At 37.0% G+C, this 17,500-nt stretch overlaps 1 protein-coding gene across 1 annotated transcript in view; it reads left to right on the forward strand.

Annotated features, from left to right (window-relative positions):
* Positions 1-17,500, forward strand: part of SPAG17 (sperm associated antigen 17) — a 225,414-nt gene that overhangs the window by 83,337 nt on the left and 124,577 nt on the right. Inside the window, exons 13-17 of the mRNA XM_061186106.1 lie at positions 148-298; positions 3,725-3,952; positions 4,048-4,266; positions 11,583-11,644; positions 12,204-12,317. Of these exons, the coding sequence (XP_061042089.1) occupies positions 148-298; positions 3,725-3,952; positions 4,048-4,266; positions 11,583-11,644; positions 12,204-12,317 (774 nt within the window). The remainder of the gene's footprint in view (positions 1-147; positions 299-3,724; positions 3,953-4,047; positions 4,267-11,582; positions 11,645-12,203; positions 12,318-17,500) is intronic.

A 17,500-nucleotide genomic window follows, 5' to 3' on the forward strand; every position in this document is an offset into this window, starting at 1 on the left:
ACCAACAGTTTGTCTTCCCCAATTACCATTGATTTCCCCTGTTCCCAAATAATGAGAGCAAGGGTATCATATTTTGCCTTCTCCATATGCATAAGGCACTTGACAGCTTATTTTAATGTCTTCTGTCATGTTGCTCTTTTTCATCAGGACCTAAAGAATTTTGACCTGGTTCAAATTGAGCAGAAGATGCAGTCTAAGTTGCCACTGTGGGAATTCCTTGAATTCCCTCTGCCCCCGCCATGGAACAGCACGAAACGTCTAGCTACAATTCATGAGCTCATGCACTTTTGTACAAGTGGTGAGTACATTGCTTTGTCGTAGCTTAAATTCATTCATTTATGATCACGTGTGCCTCTAACGATTACACCCCCATCTGCAACAGGTATTTTGATTATTGACCTTTCAGAGGCTGGGGTGGGTATTTTGATTGACTGCACTTTTCTTATCTTGAATAATGTCATTAGCAATAGGATGATAGCTATGATGCATAACATTCTTCAATTTGATGCCCTGGCTTTTCTTTCCACTGTGTTTCTACAACAAGCATAATCCCCTTCTTTATTCCTCCTCCCCGCCTCCCAATCCCACATCCCCTCATTGACATCATTGGAGATGACATGGTGGTCCCCATCCTGGTTAAGAGGAGAACTTAGAGCGCCCCCTGTGGTGTGGTGCTGAGAGAGTTAATACCAGTTCACCTCCTCTCAAAGCAGGAAGGGCCATTTTCTGCTCTTTGAGGACAGTGGAAAGAGGGGTCATTAAAAATATCTAAAATCAGCTTGTCATTGCAGAGTTCATGGGAATTTTATGATATAGACAATCATTTCCTAAAACATATCCTATTTCCACTTGAGGCGATATGCAAATACCTTCCTGCTTATAAGAAGAAATATGAAATTACATAGACATCTTGATTTGACCTAGAAAAGAAAAAAGCATGTGCAGATTCTTCCTTCTCCTTTCATTTCTAACTCTAAGCAATTTATGAAATATTTTAATCTTGATTTCTTTTCTCATTTTTTTAGTAGGCTTAGTAATGGAAAAAGCTAAAATTTTTGATACTGCCATGCCTTCACCTCATGGAAATGTGGGGTGTAGCCTAGTGAGCCTGGGTATGTCATGTCTATTGTTTACATAATCACCCTCTTCCTGGTGTCCTGAGAACATCTGGCCTTTACCTCTATCCTGCCACACTCCTGTTCTCCTTCTGCCCTGTGATATGATTTCACTCTCTCTCCACCTCAGTTCTACCCTCCGCAGCACAGTATTCTTGGGGTTTTTTTATATGAACAAGGACATTTATTGAATCTTTTTTTACAGTAGCAAAACACTGGAAACAAATTGAATGTCCATCAAAAGCTCTCATTAAAATATCAGACACCTATGTGGTACAGAATCATGCGCCTTAACAACGAGGCATATCTGTATCATGATGTGGAACAGTCTCCCAGATAATTAAGTTAAAAAAGGAAAGGAAACAAAAGATAAGAAGAGTATGATTCATATGCTCACATTTGCTTTTGTCTTTTATGAGAGAATATGTACACATTCTTTTTTATACAATTTTTAAAGGTCACACTCCAGTTACTACAAAATATGAACTATATTCCCTGTGTTGTACAATACACAAGATTCTTGTTTGTGTTGCCACCACTGAAACTGCCCACATATCCTGCTCCCATATCCCATCCCAAACCCTTGTCCCTCTGCCTCTTCTCCTTTTCTCTTTCCTCATGCTTAACAAGTCCAAAACCAAACTCTTGATTTCCTCAAAACGTGTCCCTTCGTGGTCCTCCTTATTTCAGTAAATGGCAACTATTTTCTACCAAAACCTTGGAGTCATCCCTGGTTCCTCTTTTTTCTCACGCCCCACAACCAATCCCACCACATCCCTCACTACCAGGCCAGTCCAGCACCACCTCTCACTTGGACTATTTCAATCGCTTTCCAGTTGGTCTCCAGGCTTTCCCCATTTTACCTACAGTCTTTTCTTCACACAATAATGGGAATGACCCTTCTAAAATGTCAGTCAGATCATGTGCCTTCTTAGCCCAAAACCCTCTAGTGATCACCCATGTCCCTCAAAGTATTAATAAAATCTAAACTGTTCTGCCACCCACTTTTGGAGCTCATCATCTGTCAAGCTCTCGTTGTTCTACTCCACTCTATCTAGTTGGCCTTACTGTGATTCCTTGGACAAGTCACTTGCACCCCTGCCTCCATCTCTGCATTTGCTCTTTTCCAGATATCGATATCGCTCCCCCACTTCTTTCACATTTTTGCCTTACTCGTTCAGAGGGCTTTTTTCTGGCTACCTTATATAAAATAGAAGCCTCTCCCCAACCATTATCACTTCTTATCCCCTCACCTGGGTTTATTCTTCTTATCATCTCTGATACACTATACACTTACCTGTTTGTTCTGTTTCTAACTGCTACAATGGGTACTCCATAAAATCAGGAGTTTGTTGATTTGTTTACTGCTGTGGTCCCTTTACTAAAGTCACTGGCAACTAGTAGGTGCTCAAAAAATATTTGTGAAATGAATGAATGAACAAACTTAATTCTGTCACTTTTACCTCCTTCCTGTCTCTCTTCTGAATTTCCTTGTATTTTTTCCAAAAGGAACCTTCCCGCTGCCCTCACCTCTGTTGGAGAGGAAGTGTAGGTGACCTCTGATTCATTGATCTGTCACTATCATTTCACCTTCCCTCACTGAATTCAATGGTTATTTGTTAACACCTACCTCCCACCTCTCTATCTTGAACTTCTAAAGCACAAGAACCAAATCTTTTCTTTGAATCTCAGGCAAAGAAAAATACATAGAGTACAAAGCCTAATACATAGAAAACAAAAACAGGTGAGTAATTGAACGCATGAATAAATGCTATAAAAGAATAAATACACAAGTTAATATAGCCCCTTGAAGGCTCATAACCTTTAAAGTAAAATTATGAAAGGTACTGTACCAGTTCATTGGTTGGAAAGAGGCCTTTTCTTAGCCTGAGTGAACAGAAAAGCCTACTGAACATAACAGCCTATGTTAGACACGAGTGAGTGATTTCTCTGTTTTAAATTACAACAGCAGCAAAAGGTGATTTTGCTTAAAAATGATGTTTTCTTAATTTATTTATTGAAGTATAGTTGATTTACAATGTTATGTTAATTTCTGCTGTACAGCAAAGTGGCTTAGTTATACACATACATTCTTTTTTACATTCTTTTCTGTTATGGTTTATCCAAGGATATTGAATGTAGTTCCCTGTGCTCTACAGTAGGACCTTGTTGTTTATCCATTCTATATGTAATAGTTTGCATCTACTAACCCCAAACTCCCAGTCCATCCCTCTCCTACCACCTCCCCCTTGGCAACCACAAGTCTGCTCTCTATGAAAAATGACAAGTTTTAAATATATTCAACCAATATGATACCCCGGAAAGTCCATGTGAATTAATCTGGACACCTAATATTCATTCAGCTATGAAACAGTTTGTGAGCATTATCTTGATAAATTATATCTTGATTGTGCAGCTTTCTTATTATTAGTTACCTTTGGTATTTGTTGCAGAATTGTGGAGCCCGTGTGTAAAGTCAGGTCAACACCCATCATGGCGTGACTCCTTTGTCATTTTGGTGGACTGACTCCCTGGTTGTCCCTCTTTTAGCCCTGTACCATGTGGTAATAAAGAGCATTCCTAGCAGCACTTGTCCTACTTTCTTACAGAAGTCTTGAGCTGGAATGAAGTAGAACGAGCCTTCAAAGTGTTTACTTTTGAGAGCCTGAAACTCTCTGAGGTTGATGAAGAAGGGAAACTGAAGCATTCTAGAATGATGTATGGGACAGATTCTGAGATGTTCAACATACCATGGGACAACCCTGCCAGATTTGCTAAACAGATAAGGCAAAAATACATCATGAAAATGAATACCCAAGAGACCAGACAGCAAACAGGTACACTGCCTGGAAGGAACAAAAAGCATTCTCGCATTGTATGATTGTCCATTTGTCTAGCATTGTATCTTATGGATCCTCTTTACACTGCCTAGATAGTGGAATCAAAGACAGAATTTTATTTCTGGATCAGAATTGGTCAACATCTATGCAAGATGATGAGATCAACAAAGAACCTTCCGATCCTAGTCAGCCTCATACTAACAATATGAAGTATTCTGACCTGGATAATAGGAAATCCTCAGACTCTGATTACAGAGAACCATCAGAGCAGGAGAACAGCTTGAAGTCGCAGCTCCAACCTGAGCCTTTGAGTAAGTAAACTTGTGTCTCTGTGTGTGTACGTGTGTTTGTATGTGTGTGCATGCATGTGTATAGACGCTACTAGAGAATGTATAAACCAAAAAAAAAAAAAAAAAGATTCAAGATGCATTATTTAAATGCCTCCCTATTTCAGTTGAAAAACTGTTTAATATCTAAATTATCTGCTTAATTAAACTTTGTTACTGAGTGTTGTTAGTAAGTCCTCATTATTTAAAAAAAAATTTTATTGAAGTAGAGTTGATTTACAATGTTTCTGATATATAGCAAAGTGATTCAGTTATATATATATATTCTCTTTCAGATTCTTTTCCATTATAGGTTATTACAAGATATTGAATATAGTTCTCTGTGCTATCAGTTGGTCCTTGTTGTTTATCTATTTTATATATAATTGTGTGTATCTGTTGATCCCAAACACCTAATTTATTCCTCCCCTCCCCAAGTTTGTTTTCTATGTGAGCCTCTTTCTGTTTTGTAAATAAGTTCATTTGTATCATTTTTTAGACTCCACATATAAATGATATCGTATGATATTTGTCTTTCTCTGTCTGACTTACTTCATTTAATATGATCTAGGTCCATCCATGTTGTTGCAAATGGCATTATTTTATTCTTTGTTATGGCTGAGTAATATTTCCGTGTGTGTGTGTGTGTGTGTGTGTGTGTGTGTGTACCATATCTTCTTTATCCTTTCATCTTTGAATAGACATTTAGGTTGCTTCTATGTCTTGGCTATTGAAAATAGTGCTGCTATGAACATAGGAGTGCGGGTATCTCTTTGAATTATAGTTGTGTCTGGATACAGTATATGCCCAGGAGTGGGATTGCTGTATCCTATGGTAGCTCTATTTTTCGTTTTTTAAGGAACCTCCATACTGTTCTCCATAGTGGGTGTACCAATTTCCGTTCCCACCAACAGTGTAGGAGGGTTCCCTTTTCTCCACACCCTCTCCAGCATTTATTATTTGTAGAGTAAGTCCTCATTATTTCAACCCTTTTTTCCCCAAAATATCATAAAGCCTCTTAGTCCACTCTTACCTTCATAAATGTAGTACAGTGAACATAATTAAAACTTTCATCATTAGTATTTCACAAGGCTATTGTGATTATTTGCAAAAATTATTAAAAATTACCTGCAGTAACATAATGAACTACCCAGTGCAGAGCTTGGTACAAAATCAGTGCTCAATGAACATCAGTTCCCTTCCCTCCTCCTCATGGCTTAGGCAGTTACTCTCATTCTAGAATAAAGCATAATAAATATTGTTATATTAGGAGGTATAGAAGCATAGAAGAATATTAGGCTAAATTTTTATTGAGCTATCTTACACACAACTGTCAGATTAATTACTTAAAATACACTTCTGTTATGTCCCTGCTTCTAACCTTCAGTGGCTCCCTACTACCTGCAATATAGAACCCAACTTCTTGACCTGCTTTACGTGCTTCTTCAGTAGTACCAAATTACTTTTCCCAAACCCTTTCTACTTTTTCCCTTTTGCTCACTTATCCTATGCTCTAGCCAAACAGAATTAGGCCCTACTTCCTCTAGGCAGCCTGCTGTTTTCAATCTCTGTGACTTTTCCCCACAATACCCTCCAACTAGAGTTCTCTTTTTGATTATTATTAGGTTTGAATGGCACCTCCATGAAGCTTTGTTACATGTGTTCACCAGGAAATGCCTCCCTTACCATTCCCATGGTCATAATTAATCTATGCTTCCTTTATGGCATCAGTTATCATTTCCTACTACTTACTACCATTATTCATATATTCCTATATTAAGGCCTCCTTAATACTATAGCTTCTTAGAGGTCATAAGTATGTTTATCTTAAAAATATTAATCATATACTACATCAGAAAACAAGTCCTAAAACAAATTTTCCCAGATCAAAACTACAGAGTATACTCTCAAACCACAAAGAAATTATGGAAAATATAGATGCAATAGGTAGAGCAAATAAAATGAAAAAGTTCAGTTCTTTGAAAAGATTTTTTAAATTGAGAATTTTTTTTACAAAAGGCTGATCACAAAAAGAAGCATGAATAACCATATTAGAAATAAAGCTGTATCAGGAATAAAAATCATTAGGAATAAAGAAATGGACTTCCTTTTAATACTATAGAAATTTAAAAGACAGTAAAAGGATATAAACAACTTTATTCCACTAAGTCTAAAAATGAAATGAGCAAATTACTAGAAGAGTATAACTTACTAACATTCACTCAAGAAGAAATAGAGAACCTGAATAGTCTTGTAACTATTTAAATAAATTAAATCAATAATTTAAAATCTTCCCAAATAGGGCATGCTAAACCCAAATAATGTCATTGGCTAGTGATATTCAACACTCGAAAAAAGAAATAGTTCTAATCTTAACAAAAATTAATTCCAGGAACTATAGAAGGGATATTCTCTCCCACTCATTTTATGAAACTAACATCAGCCTTATAATAAAACTGTCAAGGATAGTACAATAAAAGAAAATTATAAATCAAAGTTATTCATGAACATATAGGCCAAAATCCTGAATAAAACATAAGCAAACTGATCTAGCAATATACAAAATGATAATAATCAAGTATAAGTTTTTATACAAGATTGAAGGAAAAAACATACATTGTAAAATCAACATCATTTATCAATTAACACAGTAAGAAAAATATAATCTCAATAGATGTAGAAAAAGCACTTAAAATTCTACAGCAATTTATGAAGTCAATTTAACAAACTAGCAATAGAAGGAAAATTTCTCAGCCTTACAAAGGTTATTTTTTTAATTACTATAATAAACATTATATATCAAGATGAAAAGTTGAAAGATTTCCCTGGATCAGGAGGCTATCCACTATAAACACTCATATTTAAGATTACACTGGAGATGCTAGCCAACTCAGTAAGGCAAGAAAAAGATAATATTGTAAAGGTTGAAAAGGAAGAAACAAAACTGTTATTATTTGTAAATAGTGTGTATGTAGAAAACCCAAAATAATCCACAAAAAAAAATCAGGAATAATATGAAAGTTTAATAAAGAAGTGTGATTGTGAAAGAACATGCATAAGATGTCTGGAGTGCTGGGACTTTTCTTTATCATTATTCATTATACCAAGCATTTATGTTGTTTGTACTTTTCTGTATTGTTATATTTCATAATTTTAAAAAGCATTAAAAAATGGTCAGTGCCACAGAAGAATAGGTGTTAAGTCAGTATTGACTAAATGGTCATCTTACCATTTTCATTTACTTAAATGAGGGTAGAAGAGGAAGTCATCAGTGGAGTGGAATTAGGGGAAATCTCCTTGCCTGTTAGCAGAGCAGATAAGTGAGGATGAGGGGGACAGAGGAGGGAGGGAGATAACATTTATTTAATATTGCCTGCTATATTCCAAGCACTGTGCTATTTTACATATATTAACTAATACTTTATATAAACATCAAGCCTATGAGGAAGTTACTATTAGCCTAATTCTGAAGACAAGGAAACAAAGACTCAGTGGTTAACATTTATTTAATATTGCCTGCTATATTCCAAGCACTGTGCTATTTTACATATATTAACTAATACTTTATATAAACATCAAGCCTATGAGGAAGTTACTATTAGCCTAATTCTGAAGACAAGGAAACAAAGACTCAGAGTGGTTAAGTAACTTTTTCAACCACATACAAGCAGGAAGTCAGGATTCCAAAGAGGACTATCTAACTCCAAATCGGTGCTTCCTCCACTGTGTCTTGTGGCTTCCTCAGTTCCAGAAATTCCTTGCGATGCATCTGATAGTTTAGCCATATTCATAGTCTCTTCTTCATGGTAATACTTAACCTGATTTTGTTGCCTTCGGGTCTTCCTAAGGCTGGTTCCTTACCATTAGGGCTGGTTCCCTATTTCTCTGTTCTAAATACCCTTACCTATTAGCCTAGCTCACAAAAAATTAAACCAAATAAGTTAGCCTGAGATGTTATGGCATTAGTGAATCCTATGGGAATGTACATGTATGACACAGAAGTCATTTTTTCTTTTAAATACTTTATTTATTTATTTATTTGGCTGCACCTGATCTTAGTTGTGGCATGCAGGATCTTCCTTGTGGCATCCGTGATCTTCCTTGCGGCATGCAAGATCTTTAGTTGGGGCATGCGAACTCGTAGTTGCAGCATGTGGGATCTAGTTTCCTGACCAGGGATCGAACCTGGGCCCCCTGCACTGGGAGTGCGGAGTCTTAGCCACCAGACCACCAAGGAAGTTCCAAAGAAGTCATTTTGAGTTAATGTAGAGCCAGAATAAGCCAGGAGAGATATAAGGCCTGAGGGTTGTTTTTTGTTTTATTTTGCTTTTTTAATTTTTTTAATTTTTTAATTTTTTTTTTTTAGAGCAGTTGGTATATAGTTTTTTCTCAGGCAACTTTTGCCACCTGGTGGTCAAACCACATAAGTTGGTGTTCTGGATCCTGCTGCAAAGTGAATGTTTATAGCAACTCCCTAAATCATCAAGACTGAAAATGCTGTGATGGACAATGTATCCTAGAGGCCGAGCCATCTTGAGAGCTGAACCCTGTAAGGGTTGGCCTGTAAGGGATTCTACAGGGTGTAGGCTGGCCTACATCAAGAAACTGTTACATTTGGGTGGGGGAGGGCAGCTGAGCCTTGGTGCCTCACTGCGGCTGTTATATGTAAGGGAATTTTTTGTTGTTGTTGCTCATCTTTTTTTTTTTTTTTTTTTTGCTTTTTCCCCTAACCCTGAGTCACATTTCTAAAGCATCGACTTTAGATCTCTTTAAACAAAGCAGAAATTGTTCATGTATTTCCTGCACAACCATCTTAGCATCAGATATATAAAAAAGCCTGTTCCTGGACATGAAGGACTGAGTATTTGTGCTTTTCTCAACCAAACATCCATCTGAGACTGTTTTTGAACTTGACAGGGCCTATTGGATATTTATGAAAAACCTGAGAGTTGATAACTGTGAGGCTATAGGTTTAGATGTGCCCTTTATGCTTGTTGGGTGTTTTTTTAATAAAGTAACTGCTTTGCAGAGGGATCTTGTTATCTCTAAAGTAAAACAGATTAGGAAAGTTGTTTTTCAAAGGGATGAGAATGCATCCCTTTCCAGATGTGTCAAAAACTACTGAATCACACTGTCAAGGGATTATGCGGTTGAAGGAAGAAATCAGGAAGAAAGAAAAAATGACTCTTGCTTTACTATTAAATAGAGAGTTTAGATTAGTCTTAGAATGTTCTTTCCTTTGACAAAATAACTGGTGCACAAATTTTTAGAACATATTTTTAAACTGGAGACTTTTTTCTGCTGGATCCTTAGACACAAGAGGGAATATCAAATCTCCCGGAAATCTGGCAGCCCACAGAATAGAATAATTTTTATTCCACAGATTTCATATCAATTGCTTCAAGGACACATGGGACATCATGGTCTATTTAGAGTTATAGTTGGCCTGAGTTTCCTCTTGAGTGGCTGTATTTATATAAATACTGAATTGTCTTTATAGTTTTCTTCTAAATCAAAATGGAACATTCATGCTGTCACCCTCACCAGCCCAAGGCGAGGTGGAACTAGTAGCAAAAATATATGTAGCTATGCTCCTAAAAGCAAGGAAAACATTGGCCTATCCTGCTTAGACGTAATTAACTACTCCCTCTAGAAGCCCAGATATGGTTCTCTTTGTCACAGAATGAAAACTTAAATCTTATGCTTACCCCCAAATAAGCTTTTGTTGTAGGATTTCTTCCGCATTTCTGCTCTCTCTATATGGCTCTATATTTATTTCCAGTTTCAGTATATGGTATAGATTTCTCTCATTCAATCAAAAAATATATAAATTTACTGAGTTCCTACCATGTGTTGGTTGCTCAGAATACAGTTAGGGAAAATAAGATAAAGTTCTTATTCTCCAGGAATTCACATTCGATATGGAGAGACAGACATAAACAAATATTATTAGGCACTGATAAATACCATGATCAACACTAAAGCAGGGTAAGGAGCGGAAGGCTCTTGAGGAGGTGACATTTGAGCAGCAATATGAATGAAGTAAGGGTTTGAAACAGATGACTATCTAAGGCAAAGCATGCCAGACAGAGAAAAGCAAGTTCAAAAACTTCAAGACACAACAAACAAGCCAGTGAGTCTGGTGTGGAATGAGCAAGGGAGAGTGGAAGGAGATGTGACTGGAGAGTTAAGCTGGAGCCATTTCATATATGACTTTGTAGGGATTAATTTGCTATTATTCTAAGGGTGCTAAAATGTCTGGCTGGCTGTTATTCAGCAGAATGACAGGTATGTTACAAGATTCGTCCCCTTACTCTATGACTTGGGTCAAATTTGGAATATGCTATGTACTTTATGCATGTCTTTGTTAGAGATTCACAGTCACGAGAGCATATCACAAACTCTGAGACATTCACAGTAAAGATGTCTATCCATGTGAAACATATATCCTGGAACTCTTCTACGTAACATTTGTTACCTTTAGTAATTACTGAAGCATGGTGATTCAGAAATCAACAGCATGATTCTGTTTCCTCTCTGTCCATTTATATGGCTGTTTGCTCGGTCCTCAAGAAGGATATCACAATCCCAATTGTCGTATAAGTCTACTGTTTGGTCACAGGGAGAACTAATGTGCATGACTCACATTGGTCCATGGTATGGGGCCGTGGAGTCCAGCTCCCGATTCATTTTATTCATTTAACTTTTTAAAACTCTGTAAATGTGCAGATGCCCATTAAATGGATTTAAAATTAATAAATGATTAATGAATGGAAAAAAAGCTTTACAGGATGGTGTATAGTATTATTTTTTCTGGTAGGAGTTGCCTTTATCTGGTAGTTATCCTTTCCATACATCCCCTGCCCCTGTCCTAGTCTGTCACCCATAAGATATGACCAAGAAGTTTGAAAAGCCTTTGTGATAGTTGCCAGCATGACAAGACACAACAGTGTGTAGTGAGCAGTTGACATAGTTTAATCAGTAAATATTTGCAGCTTATAAGGTAAAGATACATTGTTAGAAGTGATCCATACAGTCTGAAGGCAGACTATCTAACATGATTTAGGAATGTATTGTATAGGAAGCTGGGTTCTTTTCAACGGACTTAGCATAAATTTTCTAGGTAGACACTGGTTTAGAATTATTGACACAGACACCTTTTTGGAGGCATGAAACATGCCTTTTAGGAATTACCTTTTCAGCACAGAAACCTCGATCATATGGCAACAAAAATGCACAACGTTGACTAAAATGAGAACAAAGCCCAAACACAACTGGATGTTGGTGTCTTTGATTTACAGAGCAGACCATGAACAATGAGATCAAAGATAAAGCGGTCACAAATGCTGATCCTCTTGAAAAGGTAGGAAATTATTATTCTAAACGTGTAGATGCAAGTAAGATGATCTGAGAAAACCATGAACTAAAAAAAGGAGAGAGAGCGAAGCTTAGCAGGAGAATGCTGATGCTAGAGGAGAAGGGACTATTCAGACATCCCCTGACCAGCTCCAACTGGAGAGAAAGGAGTTAATTTCACCAGCCGCTCAAGCAAAACTTCCAGGCTCCATGCTCCTCTCTAGACAGTGTGGCTTGGCAACGTCACGAACACCTGCTGACCATACAGCCATGTAGAACTAATGCTGTCTTGAAGTGAGTTCAGAAAACCTGCCTATAATTGCTAACAGGACTCAGAAGAGTATAACCTAACAATAAAAATATTTAGATTATGTTGCCCATGAAAAAAAAGTCAAAGGCATACTCTTTCTGGCAGCAGTTCTCTTAAAGTGTTGCCATATGGATTTATACATATGCAGATTTCCCCAATTAGATGGAGTGCATGCTGGTTAGTTGATGGAGTCCAAGAGGGCTCCATTTGGACTTAAACAAATTAAGGCTGAAATTGGATTCCTATGATTTTTTAGAAACCCAAGAAGATGACTGTGGAAGCAGAGTTACAGGACATAAAGAAAATGCAGCAACGCAATCTAATGGACTGGAGTTTTACTGAACATTTCAAGCCAAAAGTTCTGCTTCAGGTATTAATGGTCTGTGAGTCTCTGCAAGACGGTCAGATGGGTCTGGAGAGGCATGGTGTGATTTAGAACAGTTCACTTCTAGGTCACTCTCAGATCTAGTTCAGATCAATATTCCCATTTACTTCACCTATAAAGTAAGTTTAATCCCAGATTGAGCTTTGCATGCCCAAAATAGTTTAAAATATACTTTCTAAAAGGATGTTTTTTATAAAGTCTTTTAAGGAAAAAATATATATATATGCATGACTGTTGCACATTTTTTAAAAAAAAAAACATAGTAATAAAAGTAAGACATTGGGAAGCAACCTTATTTTTCCCCATATTGCCTGTCAGTTCTCTTCGGTTTTCACAACATTTCAAGGTATTTTCTGATACAATTAACAGGTCAATGGAAGCTGTGATAGCTAACATTTACTGAGCACTTACCATATGCTAGTCAATGATTAATATATATTATTAGCTTATTTAATCTCTTCAGTAATCCTGTGAAGTAGAAACTATTTAAATAGTAGGAAACTGAGGCACCTTGACCAACAGTAACTTTTGTCCAAGGTCACGTGGCTGATGAGTGAGAGAAGCAAGATACGAACCCAAGAAATCCGGCCCCAGAACTTGTGCCCTTAACCACTATGCCAAAAAATGAGTAACGCTAAAATGAACTCTTTTTGTTGCGTTTACGTTTTATGCAAAAACCTGTACTCTTTTGTTTTATCTTTTTAATTTCAATTTTACTTTTATCAAAGTTTTACATCCACATATTTTTTTAACATCTTTATTGGAGTATAATTGCTTTACAGTGGTGTGTTACTTTCTGCTTTATAACAAAGTGAATTAGCTATACATATATCCCCATATCTCCTCCCTCTTGTGTCTCCCTCCCACCCTCCCTATCCCACCCCTCTATGTGGTCACAAAGCACCGAGCTGATCTCCCTGTGCTATGCAGCTGCTTCCCACTAGCTATCTGTTTTACATTTGGTAGTGTATATATGTCCATGCCACTCTCTCACTTCGTCTCAGCTTACCCTTCCCCCTCCCCGTGTCCTCAAATCCATTCTCTATGTCTGCGTCTTTATTCCTGTCCTGCCCCTAGGTTCTTCAGAACCATTTTTTTTTTTTTTAGATTCCATATATATGTGTTAGCATACGGTATTTGTTTTCTCTTTCTGACTTACTTCACTCTGTATGACAGACTCTGGGTCCATCCACCTCACTACAAATAACTCAATTTCATTTCTTTTTATGGCTGAGTAATATTCCATTGTATATATGTGCCACATCTTCTATATCAATTCATCTGTTGATGGACACTTAGGTTGTTTCCATGTCCTGGCTATTGTAAATAGAGCTGCAATGAACATTGTAGTACATGACTCTTTTCGAATTATGGTTTTCTCAGGGTATATGCCCAGTAGTGGGATTGCTGGATCGTATGGTAGCTCTATTTTTAGTTTTTTAAGGAACCTCCATACTGTTTTCCATAGTCATCCACATATTTTTAAAGCCAAAAAATTGTATAAAGAGTCTTACGAAAAATAGCAGCTCCCTCCCACTCCCATGCCAAAATTCCCAGAGGTAAAAATCTTCAAGGTATTTACCTGTTTCTTTTGTTAGTTAATTGTCTCTAAATAACAAGTATATTTAGTCTTAGTTTTAGTTTGGGGCATCATCATCAATTAACTCCTTCTTGAGAAAACAGCTTGCCCACCCCGCATATAATACACACTCAGACACATACACACACACACACACACACACATGCACATACACTCACTCATACACTCCTACACTCACAGCAGCATTTCTCCTTGCCATTCTCCAACACTGTTAACTATATCATAATTTTTGGTTAGATTTCAAGATTTACCTTATTTCAATTATATAAAAACTATTCACAACTGAACTGTATAGTATTCTATGATTACATTTCCTTTTCATTTGTTTATTTTGTTATGCATTTATCATTACTACCCCACAAATTCTCTACCAAAGAGTAAATCTCCTCTCAATACATTCAAACCTAACAGGTATTCTATCAATTTTGTTGTCTAAGCAATGCCTTTCCTGTGTGCTCTCAACCTCTGCTTGCTCTCTACTTGTCTTCTGGGTTCACAGGGTCACACATGAATAGGAATTTTGCCCAAAGAGGGACCAGGAGCTGAGTCTCACCCACAACTGATTTAGAAGATATTTAGATAAAATTTGGGCCTTAGAGTTGATGCTGGAAAGGGTTAAAACTTTGAGGGATATTGGGATTGGGTGAATATATTTTACGTATGGGGAGGATATGAATTTGAGAGGCCACAGTGTGGATTGTTATGTGTTGAATAGTGTCCCTGAAAAGATTTTTTAGAATCCTTACACCCAGGACCTAAAAGTGTGACCTTATTTGGAATTAGGGTGTCTAAAAGATGTAATCAAGTTAGGATGAGGGCATTATGGTGAGCTCTAATCAAATATGACTGACGTCCTTGTAAGAAGAAGAAAATACCAAGTAAAGACAAAGACACACAGGGAGAATATTTTGTGACCAGAGAGGCGGAGATTAGAATGATGCAGATGCAAGCCAAAATACACCAAGGATTGATGGCCACTGCCAGAAGCTACAAAGCAGCAAAGAGAATTCTACCAATTTTCAGAGAAAGCCTGCTGCACAGCTGTGGTCCTGCGATCTCCCTTCACTATCATGGCCACATCCTTTGCCTCTATTTCCAGTTAGATACTCTGTCCTCTGAATCCCATGTTGTCCTCTCTCTTGGGTTACTCTCTTTTTGTAGGGGACCGTCTATTCAAGTTGCTTCCATAAATTTTTGAGGCGTTGGATGTTTGAAAGTATCTTAATTCTATCCTTATATTTGACTGCCAGTTTGGCTTTATATAAAATGCTAAGTTAAAAAATATTTTCCTTTGACATTTTGAAGGCATTCCTCAATAGTCTTTTAGCTTTCCAGATTGTCCTTGAGAAAAAACAATGAAATTCTGATTCCTGATCACTTGAGTCTGGTTTTTGTTTTTGTTTTTTTTTCTTCTCTCTGTGAGGTTTTTAAGATTTTCTCTTTGTTCCAGTGTTCTGGATTTCCTGTTGATGTGCCTTGGTGTGTGGTTCTATTCCTCATATTGTACTGGGGAGCCCAGTATAATCCAGAGGCTCCTGTCTTTATATTCTGGGAAATGTTACACAATCATCACTCTAATAATCATCTCCCTTCTGTTTTCTTTAGTCTTTCTTCCTGAAACTCCTATTATTCTGGTGTTGGACTTCCTGGACTGAACTTCCAGTTTCTTTACCTTTTACCTCCTAGTTTACAACACCTTTTCTTCTTATTCTGGAAATATGGCTCTGCTCTCATTCAGTTTTTCTATTGCGTCTTCTGTGTCTGTTGTTATAATGTTAATTTCCTAAAGTTCTATTTATAATTAAAAATTACCTTTATAGAGCATACTGTTCACATTCTCTGGTACCATATCTTCTCTTATCTCTATGAGGATATTAAAGTCCTTTGAAGTCATAGTGTCTTCTCCCTGCATTGTCTCTTTTCCTCAAATTTTTTTTTTAATTTTTTGTTTTTTGGGGAGAGGAGGGGAGATCTTCAGTTTTCATATTGGAGAATAATATCTAGTGATATTTGCCTCTTTGTTCATATTAATAATGAGATACTAAAAATATGATAGGAAGTGCTACCTGAGGTCAGGGTGGGGGGAAGTTGTCAATAACTGGACTTCGTTGTTGGGTGATTTGGCTGGGGGGTTTTCTTGGGAGACCCATCAGTGTTGATATATTGAGTTCTGTACTCTTGGGCCATTTAGAGTCTCCAGGAAAAAAAGAAAAATCTAATCTCCTGTCTTCAAGATATAACTTACCAGTAGGGTTTTAGGAGCTGAGTGATAGAGGGAAAGAGTTTAAGGTGTCTTCCCACTCAGCCTCCAGATCTGCGTTGTCCAATGTGGTAACCACTAGTCACATGTAGCTTCTGAGTACTTGAAATGTTGCGAGTTAAAGTGAGATGGGCTATAAGTAGGCTATACACTACATAAGTATAGCTATATAAACGCTATGCACACCAGATTTCAAGGATTTAGTTGAAAAAGAAGGTGATACATTTCATTAGCAATTTTTACATTGATTACATATTGAAATGATAATATATTTTTGACATATTAGGTTAAATAAAATATACAGTTATAATTTTACCTTTTTTTAACTTTTAAAATATGGCTACTATAAAATTTTATATTACACACATGGCTCACATTTGTGGCTTACCTTATATTTCTCTTGGACCATGCCAATTTAGACTTTTACAGAATTCTCTTTTTTCTGTGGTATAGGTCTCCTTCAGTGGTGGCTAGGGTCCCTCTTCTTAGAATCCACAGGGTCACCTTCTGTTGGTAATAATCCTCCCTTCTGCTGAGGTGGGAGATGGACAGTCCCCCAGCTGCTCAGAACTGTTGAGGCTTCTTGAAAGACTTTAATCTTCCTATTTTCAATGCCACTTTCACTCCACTTTCAGAGGTACCTCACTCTGCCATTTCTTGAGCCTTTCTGTATTTCTGCACACAAATAAAGTTCTGTCTGGTCTCTCTTAAAACTGCTCTTAGGATTTGGCTTTCCATGTTCTGCTAAATCAGTTACCACTTATCCTTCTGCTTTCTAGCTTCTAAAATCCTGTTGCTTTTGTCTCCTCTTCTGTGGCCTTCAACTTCATGATATTAAAACTCAAAATTTTTACAGTTCCTTTACTGAGGGGTTAGGGAGTACATGTGTTTAATCTTCCATTTTTAACTGGAAGTTCACTTCAGACTTTATTTCAATTTAGCTCTGTCCTTCCCACTCCATGAAGCTTCACTTTTCAAGGTCACACATAATTGTCCTGCCAAACCTAAATGAACACTTATCTCTGTTCATCTTCCTTGACCTTTTCATCACAAAGCTGATCAATTCCCTGTGAAACACTCTTCACTCTTGGTTTCCAAGACACCATACTGGATTCCTCCTCAGTGCTCCATTTGGAATTTTGTTGAATACTTCTCCTCCACCTAATATCTAAATATTGAAGTGCCTCAAGTCTCAGTCCTGAATTGTCTTCTTTACTCTATAAACATTCTTATAATGATTTCATCTATTATATATGTCTAATCCTAATGACTCATAAAATTTTATCTTCCAAATTATCTCTATCTTGA

This window comes from Eubalaena glacialis, chromosome 3, assembly GCF_028564815.1.
Source record: "Eubalaena glacialis isolate mEubGla1 chromosome 3, mEubGla1.1.hap2.+ XY, whole genome shotgun sequence".
NCBI lineage: Eukaryota > Metazoa > Chordata > Mammalia > Artiodactyla > Balaenidae > Eubalaena > Eubalaena glacialis.